Source organism: Narcine bancroftii, chromosome 5, assembly GCF_036971445.1.
Source record: "Narcine bancroftii isolate sNarBan1 chromosome 5, sNarBan1.hap1, whole genome shotgun sequence".
NCBI lineage: Eukaryota > Metazoa > Chordata > Chondrichthyes > Torpediniformes > Narcinidae > Narcine > Narcine bancroftii.
Window position 1 is genome coordinate 207,310,864 of NC_091473.1, and position 24,101 is coordinate 207,334,964.

At 49.3% G+C, this 24,101-nt stretch overlaps 1 protein-coding gene across 3 annotated transcripts; it reads right to left on the bottom strand.

Moving 5' to 3' along the window:
* Positions 1 to 1,607: 1,607 nt before the first annotated feature.
* Positions 1,608 to 23,684, bottom strand: mrpl52 (mitochondrial ribosomal protein L52). Of its 3 annotated transcripts, XM_069940848.1 has the most exons (6): positions 23,352 to 23,423; positions 21,574 to 21,700; positions 15,466 to 15,559; positions 8,399 to 8,466; positions 2,603 to 2,667; positions 1,608 to 1,792 (listed from the first exon to the last, which is right to left on the bottom strand). In XM_069940848.1, exons 3-6 carry the CDS (start codon positions 15,555 to 15,557, stop codon positions 1,628 to 1,630), a joined length of 390 nt encoding a protein of 129 aa, XP_069796949.1. In that variant the 5' UTR covers positions 15,558 to 15,559; positions 21,574 to 21,700; positions 23,352 to 23,423; the 3' UTR covers positions 1,608 to 1,627. The 3 variants fall into 3 exon arrangements, with proteins under 3 accessions (XP_069796949.1, XP_069796948.1, XP_069796950.1); XM_069940847.1 differs by lacking the exon at positions 21,574 to 21,700 and having other exon boundaries at positions 23,352 to 23,441; XM_069940849.1 differs by lacking the exons at positions 15,466 to 15,559; positions 21,574 to 21,700 and having other exon boundaries at positions 23,352 to 23,684.
* Positions 23,685 to 24,101: the final 417 nt, after the last annotated feature.

Consider the following 24,101-nt stretch of genomic DNA (forward strand, 5'->3'; position numbering starts at 1 on the left):
ACCAGTGCCTCCACAATCTCTACAGCTACCTCCTTCAGAACCCAAGGACGCATTCCATCCGGTCCAGCAGACTTATCCACCCTTGGACCATTCAGTTTCCAAAGTACCTTCTCTCTCGTGATCTTAACCGCACTCATTTCTCTTCCTAGAGAGCCATGAGAGTCTGTATGCTACTAATGTCTTCTACATTAAGGTCGATCCAAAATATTCATTCAGTTGTCTTATACAACTTTACCATAACAACCCAACTCTTATACTCAATATTTTTGATTTATGAAGGACAAAATGCCAAAAGGTCTCTTTACAACCCTATCTACCTGTGACACCACTTTCAGGGAATTATGTATCTCTGTATTCCCAGATTCCTCTGTCCTACTGCCCTCCTCAGTGCCTGACCATTTACCGGATATGTCCTTTCTTGGTTTGACCTTACACTTGTCTGCATTAAATTCCACCTGCCATTTTTTCAGCCCATTTTTCAAGCCGATCCAGATCCCTCTGCAAGCTTTGAAAGCCTTTCTTGCTGGCCACACAACGCCTCCAATCTTTGCCTCATTTGCAAACTTGCTAATCAAATCTACATTATCATCCCAAACATTGAAAGAGTTGAAAATCAACAAATGGTCCCAGTATCGATCCCTGAGGCACACCACTAGTCACAGGCCTCCAGTGTAAGAAGCAATCATCCAGAACCACTCTCTGGCTTCTCCCGTATAGCCAACTTCAAATCCAATTTAATACTTCACCATGAATATTGAGCGCCTGAACCCTTCTAACTAACCTCCCATGTGAGACCTTGTCAAAGTCGATGCAGGCAACGTCCACAGCCTTTCCTTCATCTACTTTCCTCTTCAGCTTTCTCATCTAACCTCCCACTTGTAACCTCTTACCTGCTGGCCTGTGTTCCTCCCCGTCTCCTTCCTCCCTCCTCTCCGACCCTCACTTTTTTCACTCAGGCACTTGCCAGTTTTTACTCCTATCTGACAAAGCATCCAGACCTGAAACATTGGTTACCATTTACTTCCTATAGATTCTGTATGGGCTGCTGAGTTTTTCCAGCACGTTCGTGTGCTTCACTCAACCGCAGCGTCTGCAGACCTTCCTGTTTAACAAACAGCAGGGAGGGTAGGAATTTACAGTGAGGAGTAGGAGAGTTAACTGGGGATGGGGGTTTCCACACCTCACTGCTGGGGTTGATGGGGGTGGGGCATCAGATGTGAGGGTGGCACGGATGTCGGTCATGGACGTTCTTAGGATCTTGCTGTGCTCACTAACACTGCCCCTTCCACTGCGACGAGAAGCATGGACGTTGGTGGCGGATGTTCCTGGGATCTTGCTCTGTGCCGTGACACCTCACCCTTTCTTTCCACCGAACCCCTCAGCATTCTGAGTGACAGCCCATCCTGGGAGCTTCTTATGGGCTGTCACCTATGTCTTCTTGGATTTTGCTGTGCAACTAAGGTTGCAAGACATGGGGTGACTCCGTAAGGGGGAAGAGCTACTCTAGGATTTTCCTATGCTCCACTGGGCCACCCACTCCAGGGACCTTTGCCCACTTTCCTATTCCCGACAAGGTCCTAAAACACAGACGGGACAGGAGAAAGGCAGAAGAGTTCATCAAGCTCATTTATTGGTTGGGGGTGCTCCCTTGGGATCTGGGGCTGAGCTTGGCTCCCTTGGGCCGGAGGCTGGAGGCCTGCTGTTCCTCCCGCTGTCTGCAGAGGGTAGTCTGCTGCTCCTCCCACCGCTCCATTCCTCGCTGCAGCTCATTGGTTAGCATCAAGATCCGTCCCTGTGAAGGGAAAGGAGGCGGAGTCAAGCAAGTGGAGGAGTCGTGGGCTGGGTCAAATGCCCTGTCAAGGTCAGGTACGAGGGGAGGAGTCGGAGACAGGGTGGAGGAGGGGACAAAGGAAATGGGCAGAGTCAGTAGTGGGGGGGGGTGCACGGAGGCACAAATAAAAGGGGCAGGGTCAGGCAGAGTCATGTGTGAAAGGGTGGGAGTAAAGTCAGAAGTGAAAAGGGCAGAGTCAGGGATGAGTGGGTCATAAAGTAAGGGGCAGGGTACCAAGTCAGAAACAAAAGGAGAAGATCTAGGACCGGAGGGGAGTCACAAAGGAAGGGGCAGTGTCAGTGAGAAAGGGTCGGAGTACGAAAGAGGTGGAGTCAGTATGGAATGTGCAGAGTCAGAAAGGGATGGGTGGAGTCAGTAATGAAGTTTGAATGGGTGAGGCTGGTGTGAGGAAGGGCTGGGTAGGGAGGGAGCAAGAGCATGAGAGAGGGAGAGGTGGGAGGGTGTGAGAGAGGGAGGGGTGGGAATGGGCAAGGTGGGTGTGAGAGAGGGAGGGTTGGGGTAGGTGAGGTTAGGAGGGACATGTGGGGACTGCGGTAGGGATAGCAGGAAGAGAGTGTGGGGGTGGTTGATGGGGGGGACTGGGGGTGACGGAGGGAGTGTATGGTTGGGAGAGGAATGGGTGGGGGTGGCTGAGAGGGAACGTTGGAAGGTGTAGCAGGAGGGGCGAGGGCTGGGATAATGGAGGTGAGGGCAGTAGGATGCTGCTGAGGGATCTGTGTGGATGGTAGGAGGAAAAGCCAGAAAACGTACCGCCATCTCTGCCGCTTTCTGCCGCCTGCGAAGGTGGCCCTTCATCATGGGAGCCGGACGACCATCTGCGTGGTGAGAAAACAAAAATCAGTATCAGCCCTGATCTGCTCCAGGGACGTCGCAGGGAGGGTGGGGCACTGCAGGGAGGGGTAAGGGGGGCATTTCAGAGAGAGGGGGAGTGGCAAATCAAGCTGGGGAAGGAAAGGGAATGGGTGTGCCGGGAAGGGGTTGGGGGGGACTTGGCGGGGAGGGGTTGGGGGGGGGACTTGCCGGGGTGGGGTTGGGGGAGACGTGCCGGGGAGGGGTTGGGGGGGATTTGCCGGGGAGGGGTTGGGGGGGATTTGCCGGGGAGGGGTTGGGGGGGACTTGTCGGGGAGGGGTTGGGGGGGACTTGTCGGGGAGGGGTTGGGGGGAACTTGCCGGGGAGGGACTTGCCGAGGAGGGGTTGGGAGGGACTTGCCGGGGAGGGGTTGGGGGGTCTTGCCGGGGAGGGGTTGGGGGGCGTTCTGGGGAGGGGCTGGGGGAGTGCCGGGGAGAGGTTGGGGGGGGCGTGCCGGGCAGGGGCTGGGAGGGGGGCGTGCCGGGCAGGGGCTGGGGGGGGGGGAAGTGCCGGGCAGGGGCTGGGGGGGGAGTGCCGGGCAGGGACTGGGGGCGTGCCGGGCAGGGGCTGGGGGCGTGCCGGGCAGGGGCCGGGGGGCGTGCCGGGCAGGGGCCGGGGGGCGTGCCGGGCAGGGGCCGGGGGGGCGTGCCGGGCAGGGGCTGGGGGCGTGCCGGGCAGGGGCTGGGGGCGTGCCGGGCAGGGGCTGGGGGCGTGCCGGGCAGGGGCTGGGGGCGTGCCGGGCAGGGGCTGGGGGCGTGCCGGGCAGGGGCTGGGGGCGTGCCGGGCAGGGGCTGGGGGCGTGCCGGGCAGGGGGGCGTGCCGGGCAGGGGCTGGGGGGCGTACTGGGCAGGGGCTGGGGGCGTACCGGGCAGGGGCTGGGGGCATGCCGGGGAGGGGCTGGGGGCGTGCCGGGGAGGGGTTGGGGGACGTGCCGGGAAGGGGCGTGACGGGGAGGGGAAGGGGGGCGTGCCGGGGAGGGGAAGGGGGGGAGCGTGCCGGGGAAGGGGGGGAGCGTGCCGGGGAAGGGAAGGAGGGAGGGTGCCGGGGAGGGGAAGCGTGCCGTGGAGGGGAAGGGGGAGCGTGCCGGGGAGGGGAAGGGGGAAGCATGCCGGAGGGGGGCGGGTGTTTGCCGGGGAGGGGAACTGGGGGGGGGGGGGGGCGGGGGGCGTGCCGGGGTGGGGGAAGTAGTCTGATCGAGGTATGACTGGTCCCAGGGCTGTGTCACAGGGGACCTAATCCAGGAGCTCAGGGGGCTTTACATACAGAATTACAGATCCCTTGGAGTGGGTCAGCCTTTTATCTAATCCGGGGGTTCCAAGGGATTATATCTGGAATAACAGATTCTCAGGAGTGGGCATCAGACTGGGATCTGATTGAGGGGTTCAGCGTCTTAAATATAGTATAACAGATCCCCAGAATGGGTTATAGACTAGGATCTAATCTTGTAGTTCAGGGGGTTTATGTATGGACTAACAGATTCCTGTGAGTAGGTTAGAAGATGGAATCTGATCCAGGGGTTTGGGGGAGGTTTAATTCTAGAATAACAGGTGCCCAGGAGTGGGCTACATACTGGGATCTGATTCCGGGATTCAGTGGAGGGGCTTTATATGGAGAATAACAAGTCTTCGGGAGTGTGTTACTGGCTGGGATCTAATCTAGGGATTCGGGGTGGGGGTTTATATATAGAATAACAGTTCCCTGGGAGTGGGTTATTATCTAAATAAGAACAGGTGGATGGGGGGGGCACATTAAATATATGATGAGCAGATCAAGGCAAATAGTGAAATGAGAAGAGCCATGTAGCTTCTTGACAGCAAGAGAATGAAAGGTGTAGTTAGTCGGGGATGTGGGGGGGGGGAAGGGATGGTGAAACTGGGTGCTTTTGCACACGGATCACTGAAGTTAACAAGCAGTTGAGGGTGAGGCACGCACTTGGGAAGCCAAATGGAAGAGGATTTGAGTCAAAGAGCATGTTGCTCCGGTTATAAAAGTCCTGGTGAGAGTATATGTGGAATAGTGAATACAGGTCTGGACTCCCAACCTGAAGAAGGGTCAACTTACGATCTGGGAGATTGTTTCAATAAGCACCTTTACTCTGTCTCTGCAACTGCAAGGATCTCCCAGCTGCCAACCATTTTAATTCCACATCCTACTGTGTCCACGGCCTCATGCACTGTCAAACCGAGGCCACCTGCAAACTGGAGGTAAACACCTCATCTTCTGTCTTGGCAGTCTCCAACCAGAGGTCATCACTATCAACCTCCAATATTCGTTAAACCCTCGTTCCCTTCCCCGAGTCTCTCTTTTTCCCTATCCCTCCGTCTCCTTTCCTACAGTTCCCCATTCCTTTCGGTTCCTCTTTCTTTTAGAGAGCTACCCTTCTTAGCCCTCTGACCTTCCCCTCGTTACTTCTTTCGCTTCTACCTTCCCACCTGCATCCGCCAATTACCTCTTGTCCATTAGCCCGTGCTCCTCCCACTTCCTCCCTGCACTCTTCTCCCCCTCCTTTTTATCCAGGTCTTCAGCATGCAGTCTGGCCTTGTGGCCAAGAGAAGGGAGAAGAAGAGGGTGAGCTGCAGTGATAGGGAATTTGTTGGTGAGCTGAAGAGATCAAGAATCCAGGATGGTACATTGCCTCATAGGTGCCAGGGTCCGTGAGGCCTCAAATGGAGTTCATGGCATTCTCAAGAGGGAGGGTGAGCAGTGAGATGTCGTGGTCCATGTCGGGACCAATGATGTGGGTTGGAGGGGAGATTGACATCTTGCAAAGAGAGTGATACATTAAGTTGAAAGACAGGGCTTCCTGGGTTGTGATCTCAGGATTGCTAATCGTGTCACATTCTCGTAAGGATAGACATAGGAGTATAATGCAGCTTAATATGCGGATAAAGAAATGGTGCAGGAAGGAAGGCTTCAGATTTCTGGATGCTTAGGCTTTCTTCCAGGGAAGGTGGGATAACTTGCATCTGAATTAGAGAGGGACTCTTTGTACAAAGGTTTGCTAGTGCTGTGAAGGTTAAAAACTTGTGTTTGATTCTTAGTTAATTTTATGTTGGTCTCTTTAAGAGAACTATTGTTTGTAGTATTACCATAGTGACTATGATGTAATATGTCATAATATCCACCCAGGCTAACGGCTTGCTCATTACGCTCAAGATGTGAAGGAAGCGTGAGCATGAGAAAAATTTTCTTTGAATTTGTGTATCCCTTTAAAGTTGTGTATCTCTTTAAAAGCTTTTTATACCATTTGTATCTTTATATACGACTTGTATCTTTTATATCATCATACAGTATTGAAGTCTTAATGCAAAGCTACACAAGATGTTTATCTGTTTTATCAACGAATTAAAACTACATAAAATAACAGCCACAGAGTTTGATTTATTGGATTAAAGAGATTGAAATTCGGGATATCGTAGCTCATGCTTTGGAAGATGATACTTTGAAATTAGGCTACATTAGAAGAAGGAAGTGTTGTCTGTAAGTGCTGCTCCAGGGGGTTTAAACTAGATTTGGAGGTAGATGGGAATCAGAGTGTCAGAGCAGCTAGTGAAGTGGGGTTGGAAAAAGATTACGTTAAGACTGCACACAAAGACATGATTCGAAAGGTTGTTCATGGTGGGAATAATGTTCTGAGGTGTGTCGATTTCAATGCAATAATTATTGTAGGAAAGGCAGACAAAGCGCAAATTGGCACGTGGTTATTGGTAAAACTTGGTTGCAGGAGGGGCAGGACAGGCAGCTTAATGTTATGAGATTCCATTGTTTCAGATGCGATAGAGTTGGAGGAAGGGGTGGCATTGCTGGTCAGGGAAATCGTCACAGTCGTGCTCAGGCAGGACAGTCTAAACGGGCTCATCAACTGAGGCTGTATGCGTGGAACTAAGGAATGGGAAAGGTATGGCCATGTTAATGGAATTATTTTTTAGACCATCCAATAGTCAGTGAGAATTGGGGGAGCAAATCTACAGAGATAGCAGACAGCTGCAGGAAACATAAAGTTGTATCATTCGGAGACTGTAACTCCATATATTGACTGGGACTCCCATATAGTAAAAGGGCTGGATGGCTTTGAGTTTGTCAAATGTGTTCAAGAAAGTTTTACTAAATCAATATATCGACCTACCAATTAGAGAGAGTGCAATACTGGATGTCCTATGATTTGAAGCATCACTGTGAAGAAGGATAGATATGGTCCTCAGGCTAAGATTCTCAGTTGGAGAAAGGCCAATTTTGAGGAGATGAAGAAAGATCTAGAAAGCATGGATTGGGACAGGTTGTTTTCTGGCAAAGATGCGCTTGGTAAGTGAGAGGCCTTCAAAAGTGAAATTTTGAAAGCTCAAAGGTTGTATGCTTATGTCAGGATTAAAGGCAAAATTAACAGACAGAGGGAACCTTGGTTTTCGAGGGATGTTGGGGATATGGTTCAGGAGAAGAGAGAGGTATAGGCAACCTGGAGCAAATGAGGTACTTGAGGAGGATGAAAAATGCAAGAAACAACCATGAGAAAGAAATCAGGAATGCTAAAAGACACGAGGTTGCTTTGGTGGACAAGGTGAGGGAAAATCCTCAGGTTTCTACGGCTATATTAAAAACAAAGGATGGCAAGAGACAAAATTAGTCCTCTTGAAGATCAGAGCAGTCAGCTATGTATGGAGCCAAAAGAGATGGGGAAGATCTTAAATTTTTTTTGCATCTGTATTTACTCAGGAAACTGGCACAGAAACTATGGAAGTGAAACAAGCAGATTAAAGAGGAGGTACTTGGTGTTGTGAGGCCAATAAGGGTGGATAAATCCACAGGGCCTGACAAACTATTTCCTCAGACCTTAACTGGGGCGGGGGGGCGTAGTGTAGAAATTGCAGGGGTCCGAGCACATGAACTTAGCCATGAGTGAAGATTTAAGGGTTGCTCATGTTATTCCATTGTTTAAAAAAGGCTCTAAAAAAAAATCCAAGAAATTATAAGCTGGTGAGCCTGACATTGGTGGTGGGTAGATTATTGTAAGGTGTTCTAAAAGATAAAATATACAAGTAATTGGATAGACAGGGACTGATTAGGGAGAGTCAATATTAGCTTTGTGCATGGTAGGTTGTGTTTAACCTATCTTATAGAGTTTTTCGAAGTGGTTAGTTGAATTGGTCAATGCAGGCTCAATTTTGGTATTTAAGAATAAATGGGCAGGTACCTGGACAGGAAGGGCATGAAAGGAAATGGTCCAGGTCAGCAGGACTAGGCAATCTGGCACAGACCAGAAGAGCCAAAGGACAAGTTTCTTTGGTGGAGTGTTTTATGGTAACACTGAACCTGTTTATCTACATCCTCGAGAAAGGTCCCAGGCCCGAAACGCCAACTGCCTTTTACTTCCTCTGGATGCTGCGTGAACTGCTGAGTTTTTTTTCCATCGCCATTATATACTGCCCTCCAGCCCAACTCACCCATTGCACCTGCCTGCGTTTGGCTCCAAATCTCTTTTAAGCACATCCTATCCATGTATCTGTCCAAATGTTTCTTAAAAGATGCACAGGAGAGAGAGAGACAGAGAGAGAGAGAGAGAGAGAGAGAGAGAGCGAGAGCGAGAGCGAGAGAGAGAAAATGTGGAGAAAATAGGTCATGAACTCACTGAATGGTCAGGGAATGGGGTGGGGCACATGTATTCCAACTATCCGTATACCAGTCCAGAAAATCATCCTCACCTGCATATGACCAGTCTGGGAGATCTGTCAGGGGTCCATACTCTGTCCCACTCCTGGACATGCCATGCCTGAATAGGGAGAAATAACAGGGAGTGTGATTGTGGGAGCAGGGTATTGAGCTCGGTATCCACTGGTGAGCAGGATCGTGAGGACACTGGAGGGGTGGAATGATGAGTGGAGTCATGTTTAGGGGCTGGGGTGGGGGGGGTTACAAAGACTGGGAGAGGCAGAGGATGGGGGGGATTACAGAGATTGAGAGAGGGAGAGAGTGGGAGAAAAGAGAGGGGGAAGTCGGAGGAATAGGAGAGATAAATATTGGGAGAGATAAAAAGGGTGAGAGAAAAATAGGAAGAGAGAAATAGAGAAGGGGAGCCAAGTATTTAATTTTAATATATTTTAATTTAGAAATACAGTATGCTAACAGGCCCTTGACCCATGAGCCTGCACTGCCCAAATCCACCCATGTGACCAATTAACAAACAAACTATCCGTTTCTGGACGGTGGGAGGAATCTGAAGCACCCAGGAAAAAACCCACATGGAGGAGGGTCGCGTTACCCCTTCGTCAAGTCAAGTCAGAAGTCACTTCACCTGCCAACCAAGGCCTAGCCCACCCACAGGTGAGCCCACACCTTGCCATCGGCTCTCTTAATCATTTGAGCAAAGGTGAGCCGGCCCCTCCAGCCGGCTGCAGTATGAAACCCAGCACGTGGAGCAGCTCACTCTCTTTTCTCCCAGGAACGAACTCAAGCTCCAATCCAGGTGGCGAGTCGTGGGTGACACTGGAGAGATCATAGTAAGGTGTGTGCTGGCAAAGGGTGGGGACTATAATGGTGCATGCTTAAGAAGGACTACTATGTCTTCTTCATTATTGTAATACAATCAGGTTATCATGCCTACCAGTTAGCGAGGGGTGGTTGGTACTGTCTTTTCTTATTATCTGTGGGATTGCAGGTTGTCACAAATATTGATCCAATGTCCATGAACCCTGTGTGATCTCCTTGTTTATATGTATGAGTGCTATCCCTGTTGTGACTCCCACCCCCACCCCCCACTCCCACCCCCACAAGGCATAAATAAAGATCCTTGAGTGTTTACACTGCGTTCAGACCCATCAATTCTTGGACCCTCTTTGCAGGAGGTACCCCAGGCTACACAAGCCCGGGCCACCGAGCTTGAGATTAGAGGAACTGACTAAGCGTGCAAGCTACTCAAGCTGCAGCAATTAAAAGCGGCCTCAGGTCCGGCTGGCAGCCAGACCTGGTCAAAGTCTGGCCCATGGTGCGGCGGGGGGGGGGGGGGAGGGAGGAGGGGAATGGTCCTGATACATGGTCGGAGAGATGAAGACATGGTGATGGACAGTGATGATAATGATGAAACAGAACCATACTGTCCACATCCTCTTCTATGTACCCGATCCCCTACAGCCCAGACTGGTGACCACACAACTCTGCATGGAGGCACTCTGCCAGCCTTGATTGACGGGGATATAGAAGACTGTGGATGCCACATGCAGCCATACCCACAGAGTCCGGGAGACCATGGATCGATACAGATAACTGCCGAGCAAACACCTGGCCATGTGGTTGTTCCAATGCTGGGAAGAGGGGGCAATGAGTGTGAGCCTGACCCTTCAGGAAGGGAGCAACCTGGATGGACTGTCTGACCAGCAGACAGTTAATAGCACCCTACGGGCACCATCTAAGGCAGCTGAGGATGGTACATCCTTGTGGGACCAGGTGGTAGCAGTAGTCCAGGTGAAATACCCCTCATTGCTAGAGTGGAACCTACAGTGCCATGCCAGCCAAAGTGGGGCTCTGTACAGGAGGAAATGAGGGCCACAAGAGTGAGCCCTCGTTACCAAGATCTACAGGGCACCCATGATCGCAACTTCCCAGAAAGCATTAGTTACCAGTGCACTGGTGGGGCTTCTGATTACCACCACACACAAGGGATGCCAGTCCAACGAGGGCTCCCACTGGACTGGCACTATGGTCCAGAACTGGGCACATCCCAGCAGGACTCATTGAGTGAACGAACAGAATGTTGAAGCAGCAAATCTGGACCCTGACACCTTGCAGGGGTTGCTCAGTGTACTCCAACAGGTGGTAGACTACCTGAGCTCCTGACCAACTGGTCAAGGGTGGAGGTTCCCATTATCACGCACCCGGCAGTCTGCCACCCACCAAAGTTGGTGTAAGTGGAGCTGACTATGTTCAAAAGAGAGTTAGATAAGACACTTGTGGGTAACGGAGTTAAGGGTTATGGGGATAAGGCTGGAAAGGGGTACTGATGGAAATGATCAGCCATGATCTAAAATGGCGGTGCTGGCCCGACGGGCCGAATGGCCTTCTCCAGCTCCTATTGTCTATTGTCACAGAGGACCCGAAGGAAGGTACAGTAGTCTCAGGGAAGGAGGAAGCTTTCTCCCTGTAACCCCTGATACCCTGACTAATCATATATCTGTCAGTCTCTGCCTTAAATATACTCAACAACTTTGATTCTACTGCTGCCTGTGGCGACAATTTCCAGACTCATAACCACCTGGCAAAAGAAATGTTTCCGCATCTGTTTTAAATTGGTGCCCTTTTATCCTGAAATTATGCCCTCTGTCCTAGAATCCCCTACCATGGGAAATACTACTCTACCCAGGCCTTTCAGCATTCAAAATGCCTCTATGAGGCCCCTCCCTCCCCCCCCCCCCCCCCCACCCTTCTGTACTGCTGGAGATTGCCGTCTGGAGACTCACGCTGGGCTTCGGACTGCTGGAGACTGGCTCGTTGGCTGGAGGGGGCACTGGGATACGGGGTGATGCCAAGGGGCTGAAGGGTTCCCTGCTCTTGTATGCTATCTCTCTAGAAATGAAAGAAATGAACGCAAACATTGCATTTGCCTTCTTCACCACTGACTCAACCTGGAGGTTGACCTTTAGGGTATCATGCACGTGGACTCCAAAGTCCCTTTGTACCTCGGAATTTTTAATTTTATCCCTTTCTACCAAAGTGCATATTTCATCTGTCCCCTCTTCACCTGTTCTCCTAATCTCTCCAAGTCCCTCTGCAGCCTTTCAGTATCCTCAGCACCACCTCCCCTACCACTTATTTTGGGATCATCTGCAAATTTAGACACAAACCATCTATTCCAGAATCCAAATCATTTATATACATCATAAAAAGAAGCGGCCCCAACAGCAACCCCTGCAAAACACCACTGGTAACCAGTAGCCACCCAAAATAGGATCCCTTTATTCCACCTCTGTTTCCTGCTAACCAGCCAATGCTCTAGCTTACAATTCATGGTTTATAGTAATAAATATGTCCTATTACATGAAATTCCCTTTTGGTTGCTGCGGCAGACAGATTTGCCACCGGCATGAACTGCCTAAACGCCTACTACAGCTTTGCAGTCAGTCAGAGAGAGAGAGAGAGAGAGAGAGAGAGAGCGAGAGCGAGAGAGAGAGAGAGAGAGAGAGAGAGAAGCAAAAGAGAATCCCCCCAGAGTCACTGAGTGTCCGGAGACTCACCCCCAGCACCATGACAGTCACACAGAGTCCATTCCATACTACCTGGCAACCTAAGTTCAAGATCCAAACCCCCCCCAACTGGTCAGGAACCCTTCAGCCCCTCACCCCCACCCTGCGATCATGCCAATGCCAGCTCTGACACCCGACACCCCCTCCAGCCAGCTCGAGCCAGTCTCCAGCAGTCCGAAGCCTGGCATGTCTCCCAACAGCAGAATCCATGGGTTGCCTCAAGTCGCCGACAGCCTGCCGCATGCGCTGCTCCCCAGCCGCAGTCCCCTCACTGGTCTGCTGCCGTGGTCACTGTCCCCCATAGGACGTCTGCTCCGCTTCTCCCTCTCAGTTGATGTGTGATCTTCCTGTCCTTTGGTGCTCTGCTCCAGTCCTCTGCTCACGCGGAATCTGCAGCCCCTCGTGGCTATCTAGGTGCCGCTATCTTGGGCGCAGACCCGCAGTTGTGGGATTTCAAATAAAAACCCCTGTCGGCTCCCTCAAAAGGGGCCATTCAAAGCCTGTTCGGACCCAACAACAGTTGACTGGGCAGCTGGACCCCGCCGTAGCATTGCATCTCTGCTCCTTCCCTCCTTGCAGGTCCACACTAATGGCAGCACTGCCACTACCGTGGCTCCATCAACACCGCCATCTTGATGCTAGTATCCTTCCTGTAATTCCATGGGCTCTGATCTTGTTTAGAGGCCTTATGTGTGGCACCTTGTCGAAGGCCTTTTGAAAGTCCAAATACACAATGTCCACTGCATCTCCCCCATCTATCCCACTTGTGATCTCTTCAAAAAATTGCTATAGGTTTGTCAGGCATGATTTTCCTTTAAGGAAACTGTGCTGATTTGGGCCTATGTGGTCATGTACCTCCAGGTATTATGTAATCTCATCCTTGACAATCTACTCCAACAGTTTACCAACCATTGATGTCAGGCCAATAGATCTATAATTTCCCTTCTTAAGCAGCGGAATGACATTAGCGTTTGTCCACCAGAACCATGCAGACTCCACTGATCCATGAAAAATCATTACCAGTGCCTCCACAATCTCTACAGCTACCTCCTTCAGAACCCGAGGGTGCGTTCCATCCTGTCCAGCAGACTTATCCACCCTTAGACCGTTGAGCTTCTCAAGTACCTTCTCTCTTGTGATCTCGACCAACCTCACTCCTCTACCGAGAGACCCGTGAGAGACCAGGATGCTACTCATGTCTTCCAAAGTGAAGACTGATCCAAAGTATTCATTCATTTCCTCTGCCGTCTCCTTGTTTCCCATTACAATTTCTCCAGTGTTATTTTCTATTGGTTCTGCGTCTACTTTGGTCACTCTTTTACTCTTTATATATCTTTAAAAGTTTTTAATATCCTCTTTGATGTTTCTTGCTAACCTCCTTTCATAATTCATCTTTTCCTTCCGAATCACCTTCTTGGCTGTCTTCTCCAAGTTTTAAATTTCCCCAGTCTTCTGTCTCCCTGCTAATTTTTGCTTTCTTCTATGACCTCTCTTTTGCTTTACCTTCTCTCATCGGCCACAATTGTCTCATTTTTCGTTTTGGTGTGTACCTGCCCTGCACTTTCCTCATTTTGTACATAAAATCCAGCTGTTGCTGATCCGCTGCCTTCCCCATTCGTGTGTTTTATTTGGCCAGTTCCTCTCTCTTGCGACTGTAATTTCCCTTACTCCGCTAAAATAGCGACAGCTCTCCTTTTCAAAGAATAAAGTGAGCTCAATCATGTTGTGATCACTGCCTCCTCAGGGTTCCTTTACCTTAAGCTGCTCCAAACAGCCGTCCTGTAGGCATTCCACAAACTCCCTCTCCCGAGGTCTCAAACCAACCTGACTTTCCAAATCGACGTTCATGTTAAAATCTCTCGTAATTATTATAACACTGTCATTCTTAACCATTTCCAGTTGTATTTTGTAGTCCAAATCCCGGCTGCTGTCGGGGGGCCTGTACATAACTGCCATTAATGTCCTTTTACCCTTACCATTCCTTAACTTAACCCATAAGGGCTCGACCTCTTCTGATCCCATGTCCCTTCTTTCCAATATTGTTGCTTATCTCATTAAAACCACACCGTCCCCTCTACCTCCCTGCCTATCCTTCCAATACAATGCTGGACCTGCATTCCTGACGAATCACTTGGCCGAAAAGAGTCAGTGGCCAACATTTTTTTAAAATCCAGGGACCAGTATGCTGGTGCCCTTTCGGGGCATTGGGGAGTTGGTGGGCCACTGTTATCCACTGGCCTCATGATAGTAGGGATTTATTTTTGGTGTCTTGAGTATGCCAGTTCATAAAACATCCACAGGAATGTACTATGAATGGATTGGCAGGAAGTTGTGGAATGCAATGAGGAAGGACACGTGACCGCTTTGGTAGGAGCCCCACCTGCCAATCAAGGCCTAGTCCACTCACAGGTAAGCACACACCTTGCGAATGCCTCTTTTAATCACTTTGCCTCATTTAGGCATATGGTGGGCTGGCTGCAGCATAAAGCTCACCACGTGGAACAGCTATCTCTCTTCCCCCCCCGAGAACGAATCCTAGCTCCATGCCAGGTGGCGAGTCGTGGGCTATGCTGGAGAGATGGTTGTAAAGTGTGTGCCGGTAAAGGATTAGGGGCGGGGGGGCTATAGTGGTGCATGCTGAGAAAGATTATTGGTTTGAGTTACAGGAAAAGGTTGTGCAGACTGGGGCTTTTTTCTCTGGAGCGTAGAAGATTGAGAAGGGACTTGATAGAGGTGTTTAAGATTTTAAAGGGGACAGACAGAGTAAACGTGGATAGGCTTTTTTCAATTAAGAGTGGGGAAGATTCAAACTAGAGGGCACGGTTTAAGATTGAAGGGGGAAAATTATAAGGGGAACATGAGGGGAAATTTCTTTATGCAAAGGGTGGTAGGGATGTGGAATGAGCTTCCGACAGACATGGTCGAGGCGGGATCATTGGTTACATTTAAGGGAAGACTGGATAGTTACATGGATAGGAGAGGACTGGAGGGGTATGGTCAGTGGGACTAGGAGGGTGGGGATTTGTTACGGCATGGACTAGTAGGGCCGAACTGGCCTGTTCTGTGCTGTAAGTGGTTATATGGTAATACATCTTTAACCAATCAAGGTGCTGTGCCTGCCAGTTTGTGAGAGGTAGTTGGTAGCGTTTATGCTGTATTTTCGTATTATCTGTGGGAATTGCACATTGTAGTGAGTATTGATGGTTTAGCTGCATCCGATGTGTATGAACTGTGGGTGATCTCCTCGCTTTTGTGTGTGAGTGCAAACCCTATCGCGACTGGGCCCCCATCCCGATATAAAGATCCTTGTGTGATTACACTGCGTTCAGACTTGTCACTTTTTGAACCAAACTTTTTGAACCAAACTTGTTCTCATCACACACAGGAGAATGTACAAAATTCCTTACAGACAGCACCGGATTTGAACCTGGGTCGCAGGCACTGAAGTATCACTGATTGCCACCCCAAATGTGCCAAAGACAACTAAAGGGAGTGAGAAAGATAGGTGACATACAATATCAGGCTGAGATACTTACCCAAGTCTCCACTGACTCCCTGCTTGACACACAGAACTACAAGTCAGAGCTCTCACCCCTGGAACCAGGGGGACAGAGAGGGAACGCCACATACCTAAAGATCAGAGTCACAGGTTACTTCAGGCCATTCATCTGACAAACCTGATCCTTCACCAACCGCTACAAACCTAAGATCTCCCATCCCTTGTACACAGCACCTTGTGATCCTTCACCCAAAGGACAAGGCTGCAACCCTTTAATGCAGACACGACCCCTGTGGTTTCCCCCTCATTCCCCAAACATTAAACACCAAGGTTTGTAGACACTGTGATTGCTGTAAAAATGCAGCAATACTGGAGGAATTCAGCAGGTCCTGCAGCATCATTCGGAAGATACATTACCAACATTTTAGGCCTGAGCCCTTCCTCAAGATGGGAGGTGAACCTTGAGGAAGGGCTCAGCCCTGAAATTTCAATTACATATCTTGACCTCCTATGGGCACTGCAAGACTTGATTAATTCCTCCATGATTTTACACCAAATATTTGCCCAGTGATCCTCCCCTCTCATGCAGGATCATGGGTGTTATATATAGAGAATTTAGGTTAAAATGGCTTAAGTTAAAATGTGATGATTAATCATAAAAAGGGAAGCCAGAACGGACAGGGAGCTTACTAGCAGCCAAGGACAAAAGGTTCAGCTGGATATGTTTTTTTAAACATATCTTTCCATGGTCATAGTGAGAGACATGCAGGAGACAAAAGATTGATAAGAAGGGTGAGAAACAGAATTTAGTGTATGTAGAGTTCGCAGCGTACGTAACGAACGTGATAATTAAAAATGCAGTTGTACTTAGAATGCTTTTGCAATACTAACCAATTAAAACAGTATTAATAAGTAGGGGAAGGGCAAACAACAAGGGTATAAAAATCAATGCACTGTATGTATTGGGGCTTAACTGGTGAGAAGCCAGTTGAGTCCAACTCTGCAGACTTGTAAATAAAGCTTGTCGTGTCATCAGTTTTAAAGAGACTCATGTGTGAGAAGTTTTATTTCTGACAAATGGGGACTCGTCCAGGATCTACACTCCGGCCGTGAGGGGAGGCGAGAAGAGGGACATCGGAGGTGGTGCACCCCGCTGAGTTCAGCGGCTCCTAGTCCCTTGCTCGTCGCTTCGGGCGGCTTGAGCGAGTGGTATCCGGACAAGGTGACACGACAAGACGGAGAGGAGAAGGGTGACGGTTCAATCCCCAAGAAGACACCGGTAAGTGACGACTTACGATTGTGGTGTGGGGATTGGGTAACAGGTGTAACGGGATACACCTGTTAGGATAAAAAAACCTAACGTAATAGATCAGGTACAGAGCTTTTGTCGTGACGTGAGGACCCTGTCGTGGGACTCTAGGATAGACCCCAGGGAAACCTCGGCGGTAACCGAAGGAGGGACAGCACCGACGAAGTGCCGAGAAGAGAGGGGTCGACCCCAGGGAAACCTCAGCGGTAACCGAAGGAGGGACAGTACCTCCGACGAGGCGTCTGAGAAGAAGGGAGTAGGGTCCAGAATGAGAGGGTCCTCAGCAACGATAAACGGATCTAGGTGGGAAAATGGGAGGATCAAAATCTAAGGGCTCGTCTGAAAATTCAGGACAATTCCTGGGAGTTCCCCTTGACAGCCCTTTGGGGAGAATGTTTGAAAATTGGGATAGTAAAAGATATCGAGACAAAAACAAGAAAAAGATGGTTCAATATTGTCTCCTTTGGTCGAAACAACCTATTAAAGGTTCCTCGGTCTGGTGGCCGAAATTTGGATCTGATGAGGATTGGGTTAGACAAGCATTAAACATATATGTAAATTCGAGACCAAAGGTGAATCAAGAAGAGTCAGCATATGCATTTTGTTGGGTTCCATGGCCAGGATCCTTAACAAAATGTTTTAAATTGAGGGTAGCGGGAGAAAAGAAGTGGGAACCTCTGGACAACCTTCCCCCTCCTTATATTCCCCCGGTGCCTACTGCGCCCGAGGAAAGCTCATTACCGGAGGGGAAAGGTGATGAATCTGATTGCCCCGAAAGGGGCCGGGAAAAAAAGAATGAATTAAGGGAGTCGGACCCTAAACTTCCACCGGTAAACCGACCCTGGACAAGATCCCAGACTGGTCCAGGACCATCAAAGTTTTCAATAAGCCTAAATCCCCTGAGGGAAGTTCCTATGGGAGGACTGGGAGGGGGAACGGGATATGTGAATGTTCCCCTAACTAGTACAGAGGTGCGGGGATTTAAGAAAGAAATGAAAAAGTTATTGGAAGATCCTATAGGACTGGCCGAACAGCTCGACTAATTCCTGGGACCAAACACATATACGTGGGAAGAGATGCAGGCAATAATGGGAACATTATTCTCACCCCAGGAGAGGCAGATGATTCGACGGGCTGCCCTCCTCATGTGGGAATATGAACAACCTGGGGACCCCAGACCCCATGAACAAAAATATCCCTTAAATGAACCCAGGTGGGACAAACGAACACCCGAGGGATTGGCAAGTATGAGACAATATAGAGAGTGGACAATTAAAGGGATACGGGAGGCTGTGCCAAAGGGTCACAATTTCACCAAGGCATTTGGGAACCACCAGGGGAAAGACGAGTCCCCTACTGATTTTTTGGAGAGGGTGAGAAAGAATGTCCAACAGTATGCGGGCGTGGACCCTAGTACACCAATGGGTGAACAGCTTATTCGAATTGAATTTGTTTCCAAATCATGGCAGGACATTAGAAAGAAACTAGAAAAGGAGGAGGACTGGAGCGAAAAACCCCTAAGCGACCTGTTAAAAAAGGCGCAAAAAGTATATGTGCAGAGAGAAGAAGAAGATCAAAAGAGGGCGACAAAGGTTATGGTACAGACTATCCGACAGATGAATGCCGAATCCAGAGGGGAAAGAAAACAAAACCTTCCTCTAAACAATCCAAGATATTCAAGAGAGGGAAGACCCCGGAGGATCGTTAAGTGCTATTACTGCAATGAGGAAGGACACTTTAAGAGGGAATGCCCCCGATACAAGAGGGAATTGCGTGCCCTCGAACTTATGGAAGAAGATTAGGGGGGTCAGGGGTTCCAAATGTTAGGGACCAAGTATAAGAGGGAACCCCTGGTAAAACTAAAAATTGGTCCCAAGGGAGAAGAGGTGGTGTTTATGGTGGACACAGGAGCGGAACGAAGTAGTGTAATAACTGTGCCAATCGGGACTGAACCTGTAAAAAGTAATTTGAAAATTTCTGGGATAGAAGGGGCTCCCAGAATGGTATCAATAATTCCCCAAGTAACAGTGAAACTGGAAGAAAGAGAAGGGGTACAAGACCTCTTGTTGTTACCGTCGGCTGGATTTAACCTCCTAGGAAGGGACTTATAGGCTCTCCTAGGTTTGGGTGCTCTCCCTGTGGACGGAGAAGTGCGAGTCCACCTCTGTGCTCTAAAGGAAGAGGATGAAAGGCAGATTGACGAGAGAGTCTGGTATAAGGAGGGAAATCGAGGAGGTCTGGACATCCCACCTTTACATGTCACATTAATACCAGGTCATCAGCCAGTAAGGAAACGTCAGTATCCTATTTCTTTGGAAGGGAGAAAAGGGCTACAGCCGGTAATTGAGACTCTAATACGAGACGGACTATTAGAAGAATGCATGTCACCTTATAACACCCCTATACTCCCAGTGAAAAAGTCAGATGGATCCTATCGCCTAGTTCAGGATCTAAGAAGTTTGAATGCTATTGTTCAGACCCGCCACCCAGTGGTGCCTAATCCCTATACTATTATGAGTCGGATTCCCCCAGACCATGAGTGGTTTAGTGTTATCGACTTGAAGGATGCCTTCTGGACGTGTCCATTAGAATAGGAAAGTAGAGATATGTTCGCGTTTGAATGGGAAAATCCATGGACAGGTAGACGGAGACAGCTTTGGTGGACTGTATTGCCCCAAGGGTTCACTGAATCTCCGAACCTGTTTGGACAAATGCTAGAACAAATCCTGGCGGACTATCCACAATCTGATGATTCCCAACTAATGCAGTATGTGGACGATTTACTATTATCAGGACCCAAGGAACAAGAAATGAGGGGAGATACAATTAGACTCTTGAATTATCTGGGGAAAAAGGGTCTACGGGTGTCCAGGAACAAGTTACAGTTCGTTGAGAGAACTGTGGTATATCTGGGACACCAGATAAGTAAAGGACAGAAACGGATTACCCCTGAACGGATTGCGGGAATCACTAGAATGCCGTTACCCCGTAATAAGAAGGAAATAAGACAATTCCTGGGACTCTTAGGTTACTGTAGGTTATGGATAGAGGACTACTCAGCGTTGGTGAAGTTTATGTATGAAAAGCTGACAAATGAAAATGAATATCCATTGAAATGGACCCAGGAGGAGGAGGGATGGTTTGAGGACTTGAAGCATCGCCTGACACGAGCCCCGGTACTCACTCTGCCCTCTTTAAAACAGCCCTTCCAGCTATTTGTCACTCATAACCAAGGAACAGCAGTGGGGGTTTTAACACAGGAAAAAGGCGGTCAGCGACACCCAGTGGCTTTCCTTTCCAAAATGATGGACCCAGTGTCTCGCGGATGGCCGACGTGTATCCAGGGAGTAGCGGCTGCTGCTCTGTTGGTAGAGGAAGCACGTAAACTTACTTTTGGAGGAAAGATGACTGTGCACACCTCCCATTCTGTGAGTGTTTTATTAACACAAACTGCCCATCGATGGCTGACTGATTCTCGCATATTAAAGTATGAAACCATTTTAATGGTTGGAGAAGATCTACAGTTTGCAAAGATTAATAGCTGCAACCCAGCTCAGTTTTTATACGGCAGTGAAACAGAGAGAGAGGTGGAGCACGACTGTGTCGAGTTGACGGATCTTCAGACCAAGACCCGAGAAGACCTTTGCGATACTCCGCTGGGAGAAGGATATGAATTCTACATTGACGGCTCCGCCAGATGTGTTGATGGAATGAGAAGAAGTGGGTATGCTATAATAGAAGGAAATACTTGGAAAGTAGTAGAATCCACGAGACTACCCGGAAGCTGGTCAGCACAGTCCTGTGAACTATATGCCTTGCAGAGAGCCCTCAGAATACTGGCAAAGAAAATTGGAACGATTTACACTGATTCCAAATACGCATACGGGGTAGTGCATACCTTTGGTAAGATCTGGAAGGAGCGTGGTCTAATTACATCAAGAGGAAAGGAATTGGCACACGAACAGATGATTACTCTGACTTTAGAAGCCTTGACATTACCCCAGGAAATAACAGTGGTCTACATACCAGGCCATCAGAGGGGAGATACCCCGACAGCAATTGGAAACAGACTGGCTGATGAAGAAGCCAAAAGGGCAACCATGCAACAAGAAGTCCGTTTGCTGACCTTAATCCCAATAAGACAAGGCATAAAGAAGGCTCCCATTTTCACTGCTAAGGAAGAAAAGGACATGGTTCAGCTGGGCGCAAGCCAGCTGCCTGATGGAACATGGAAGACACCAGATGGAAGAATGGTTCTAAATAAAGAAATAACTCGCAATATTTTAAAACACCTGCATCATCAGAGCCACTGGGGCACCCAAGCCTTATGTGACACAGTGCTTCGAGAATATGTGTGTAAGGGAATCTACACCTTGGCCCAACAGGAGGTGCAGAACTGTCACCTATGCACAAAAATTAATAAAAAGGTGATGAGGACAGGGACCATGGGAGGTCAACCATTAGCCATACGCCCTTTTCAAAGTATCCAGATCGACTTCACAGAGTTACCTCAAGTCCAAAGATGGAAGTATCTGTTGGTGGTAATAGATCACTTTACCCGATGGGTGGAAGCCTTCCCAACAGTAAATGCTACAGCCTCTACAGTAGCTCGCCTCCTCCTAGAGCAGATAATCCCCAGATATGATATAATGGATTCTATAGACTCAGACAGGGGTCCACATTTTTGTTCAAAAATCCAGCAATTGATTTGTAATGCATTACAGGTCTCTTGGAAATTGCATACCCCTTGGCATCCACAAAGCTCAGGGAGGGTTGAACGTATGAATGGAACCCTAAAAATGCAATTGACAAAATTAATGGTGGAAACTAAAATACCTTGGATAAAGTGTCTGCCCCTGGCTTTATTAAGAATTCGTACTGCCCCACGAAAAGATGTAGGGTTGTCCCCTTACGAAATGATGTTTGGGCTTCCCTTCTGGAGTACAGTTGAGGGGTGTCCCACCTTGGGGGAAGGGGATATATTTGTTAGGAACTATTTACAGGCACTGTCACGCTCTCTTACAGATTTACGAAAGAGAGGACTATTGGCACAAACACCGCCTCTAGACTTTTCTTTACACAAAGTGGAACCACGAGACTGGATTCTCATCAAGACCTGGAAAACTGAAAAACTCCAGCCCCAGTGGGAAGGTCCATACCAAGTTCTCTTAACTACAGAGGCTGCAGCACGAACAAGAGAGAAGGGGTGGACGCACGCATCCAGATTTAAGGGACCTGTAGAGGCGCCTCAGGACCCTGATACGAACTCAGATTGGACTTGTGTTCCTGGAGAAAAACCTCTTACCTTGCGATTTCGCAGAAAGACTTGATTCACAATGTTATTGTTATGTTCTTTGATTTTTCTTAGTTTGCCTTTGTCTTTATCAGGTGTGAAATGTAAGAAATGCAGAGACACAGTGGTCCTGTTTCAGGACCACATTTGGGGAAGAAAGGAGGGTAATTTTATTTCCCATACCTCAGTTCCTGAGAAATGCTGGGCAGAAAATACCACCCAACATCCATATACCCCTTGTGTGGAAAAAGAAGGAAATAATATGGGTCATTATATACAGATTCCTAATACCACTCCTTTCCCTCTTAACGGTTGGAAGGGTGACTCAGGCCCACCATGCCCTGATGGACTCTGTTTTGCATACACACATTTTAAAGAGAGAAAGGGGTGGATTGTTATATATAGAGAATTTAGGTTAAAATGGCTTAAGTTAAAATGTGATGATTAATCATAAAAAGGGAAGCCAGAACGGACAGGGAGCTTACTAGCAGCCAAGGACAAAAGGTTCAGCTGGATATGTTTTTTTTAAACATATCTTTCCATGGTCATAGTGAGAGACATGCAGGAGACAAAAGATTGATAAGAAGGGTGAGAAACAGAATTTAGTGTATGTAGAGTTCGCAGCATACGTAACGAACGTGATAATTAAAAATGCAGTTGTACTTAGAATGCTTTTGCAATACTAACCAATTAAAACAGTATTAATAAGTAGGGGAAGGGCAAACAACAAGGGTATAAAAATCAATGCACTGTATGTATTGGGGCTTAACTGGTGAGAAGCCAGTTGAGTCCAACTCTGCAGACTTGTAAATAAAGCTTGTCGTGTCATCAGTTTTAAAGAGACTCATGTGTGAGAAGTTTTATTTCTGACAATGGGGTCCTGTGACTTTTCATTCCAAGAACACAGATCACTCGACATCCCGTTTTAGAGCATGGCACTGTCTGAATTCCAGGCCCAAACCACCCTCATCCCCACCACTCACAATTCCACCACCCTTCACCTCTTGATTCACAAGGCAGGAGATCATAACCCTTCATCCCACACAACCAGTTACCCCATACGACCTGAACAAGAGGTCCCTTCACCCCTCCATAAGCTCCCCGACCCATTCAAATCAACGTGGGATGCAGTGACCCCTCACCTCATGTGATCCCTCTTGACTCCCACATGACCCTTCAACCCCCAAAACCCCTGTGATACCCTTGCTCCATACGCTCAATATAGGATTCATTGACCCTTCCCCTCACACGTGACCCTCCAAACACAACCCCCGGGACATCCTTCCCCATTTGCTCAACACGGGACTCGGTGCCTCCTTACCTCAGGACCCTGCAATGCGGAGAGACCCTGGGCCTTGCCCCGCGACCCTGCAGTGCGGAGAGAGCCTAAACCGCAGTCGTTGACCTTACTTCCGCTGCCACGTCGATCGCCTGTGCGCTGATCGAACGGCGGGGGAGGGGTGGAGCAGCAGCGCATGTGCAGACGTCCAGCAAAGGCCAGCAGGCGTTCGCAAGGGCAGGCATTGACGGAGAGGAGACTGGAGTCGAGGAGGGGCGAGAAAATGTGCGAGCAGATGCAAAGGACAGGATTGGAATCATTGGGGTGAGGGGAGGGAAGTAAGGAAGGAGAGGATTACAGAGTGAGCGGCGTGGTCACCGAGGGGGGGGGGGGGAGGAGGAGGGGGGGGGGAGGAGGAGGGGGGGGGAGGGGGAGGGGGGGGAGGGGGAGGGGGGGGGAGGGGGAGGGAGGGGGAGGGGGAGGGAGGGGAGGGGGAGGGGGGGGAGGGGGAGGGAGGGGGGGGGAGGGAGGGGGAGGGGAGGGGGGGGAGGGGGAGGGGGGGAGGGGGAGGGTCACAGACAGAGAGGGCTGTGGGGACGGGAGAGAGTCACAGAGACGGAGGGGTGTGGAGACGGGAGAGGGTCACAGAGGGAGGGAGGGGTGTGGAGACGGGGGAGGGTCAGAGGGAGGGTGGGGTGTGGGGACGGGAGAGAGTCACAGAGACAGAGAGAGGGGTGTGGGGACGGGAGAGGGTTACAGAAGGAGGGAGGGGTGTGGAGACGGGGAGAGTCA

What these genes read in the sequence shown, in the direction of transcription:
- mrpl52 (XM_069940847.1), bottom strand. Translation starts at nt 15,557, where the DNA reads ATGTGGCGTTCCCTCTCTGTCCCCCTGGTTCCAGGGGTGAGAGCTCTG. An exon ending in CCCAGACTGGTCATATGCAG is followed by an intron (nt 2,668 to 8,398) that starts GTGAGGATGATT and finishes CTCACCACGCAG; the next exon opens with ATGGTCGTCCGGCTCCCATG. An exon ending in AGAAAGCGGCAGAGATGGCG is followed by an intron (nt 1,793 to 2,602) that starts GTACGTTTTCTG and finishes TTCCCTTCACAG; the next exon opens with GGACGGATCTTGATGCTAAC.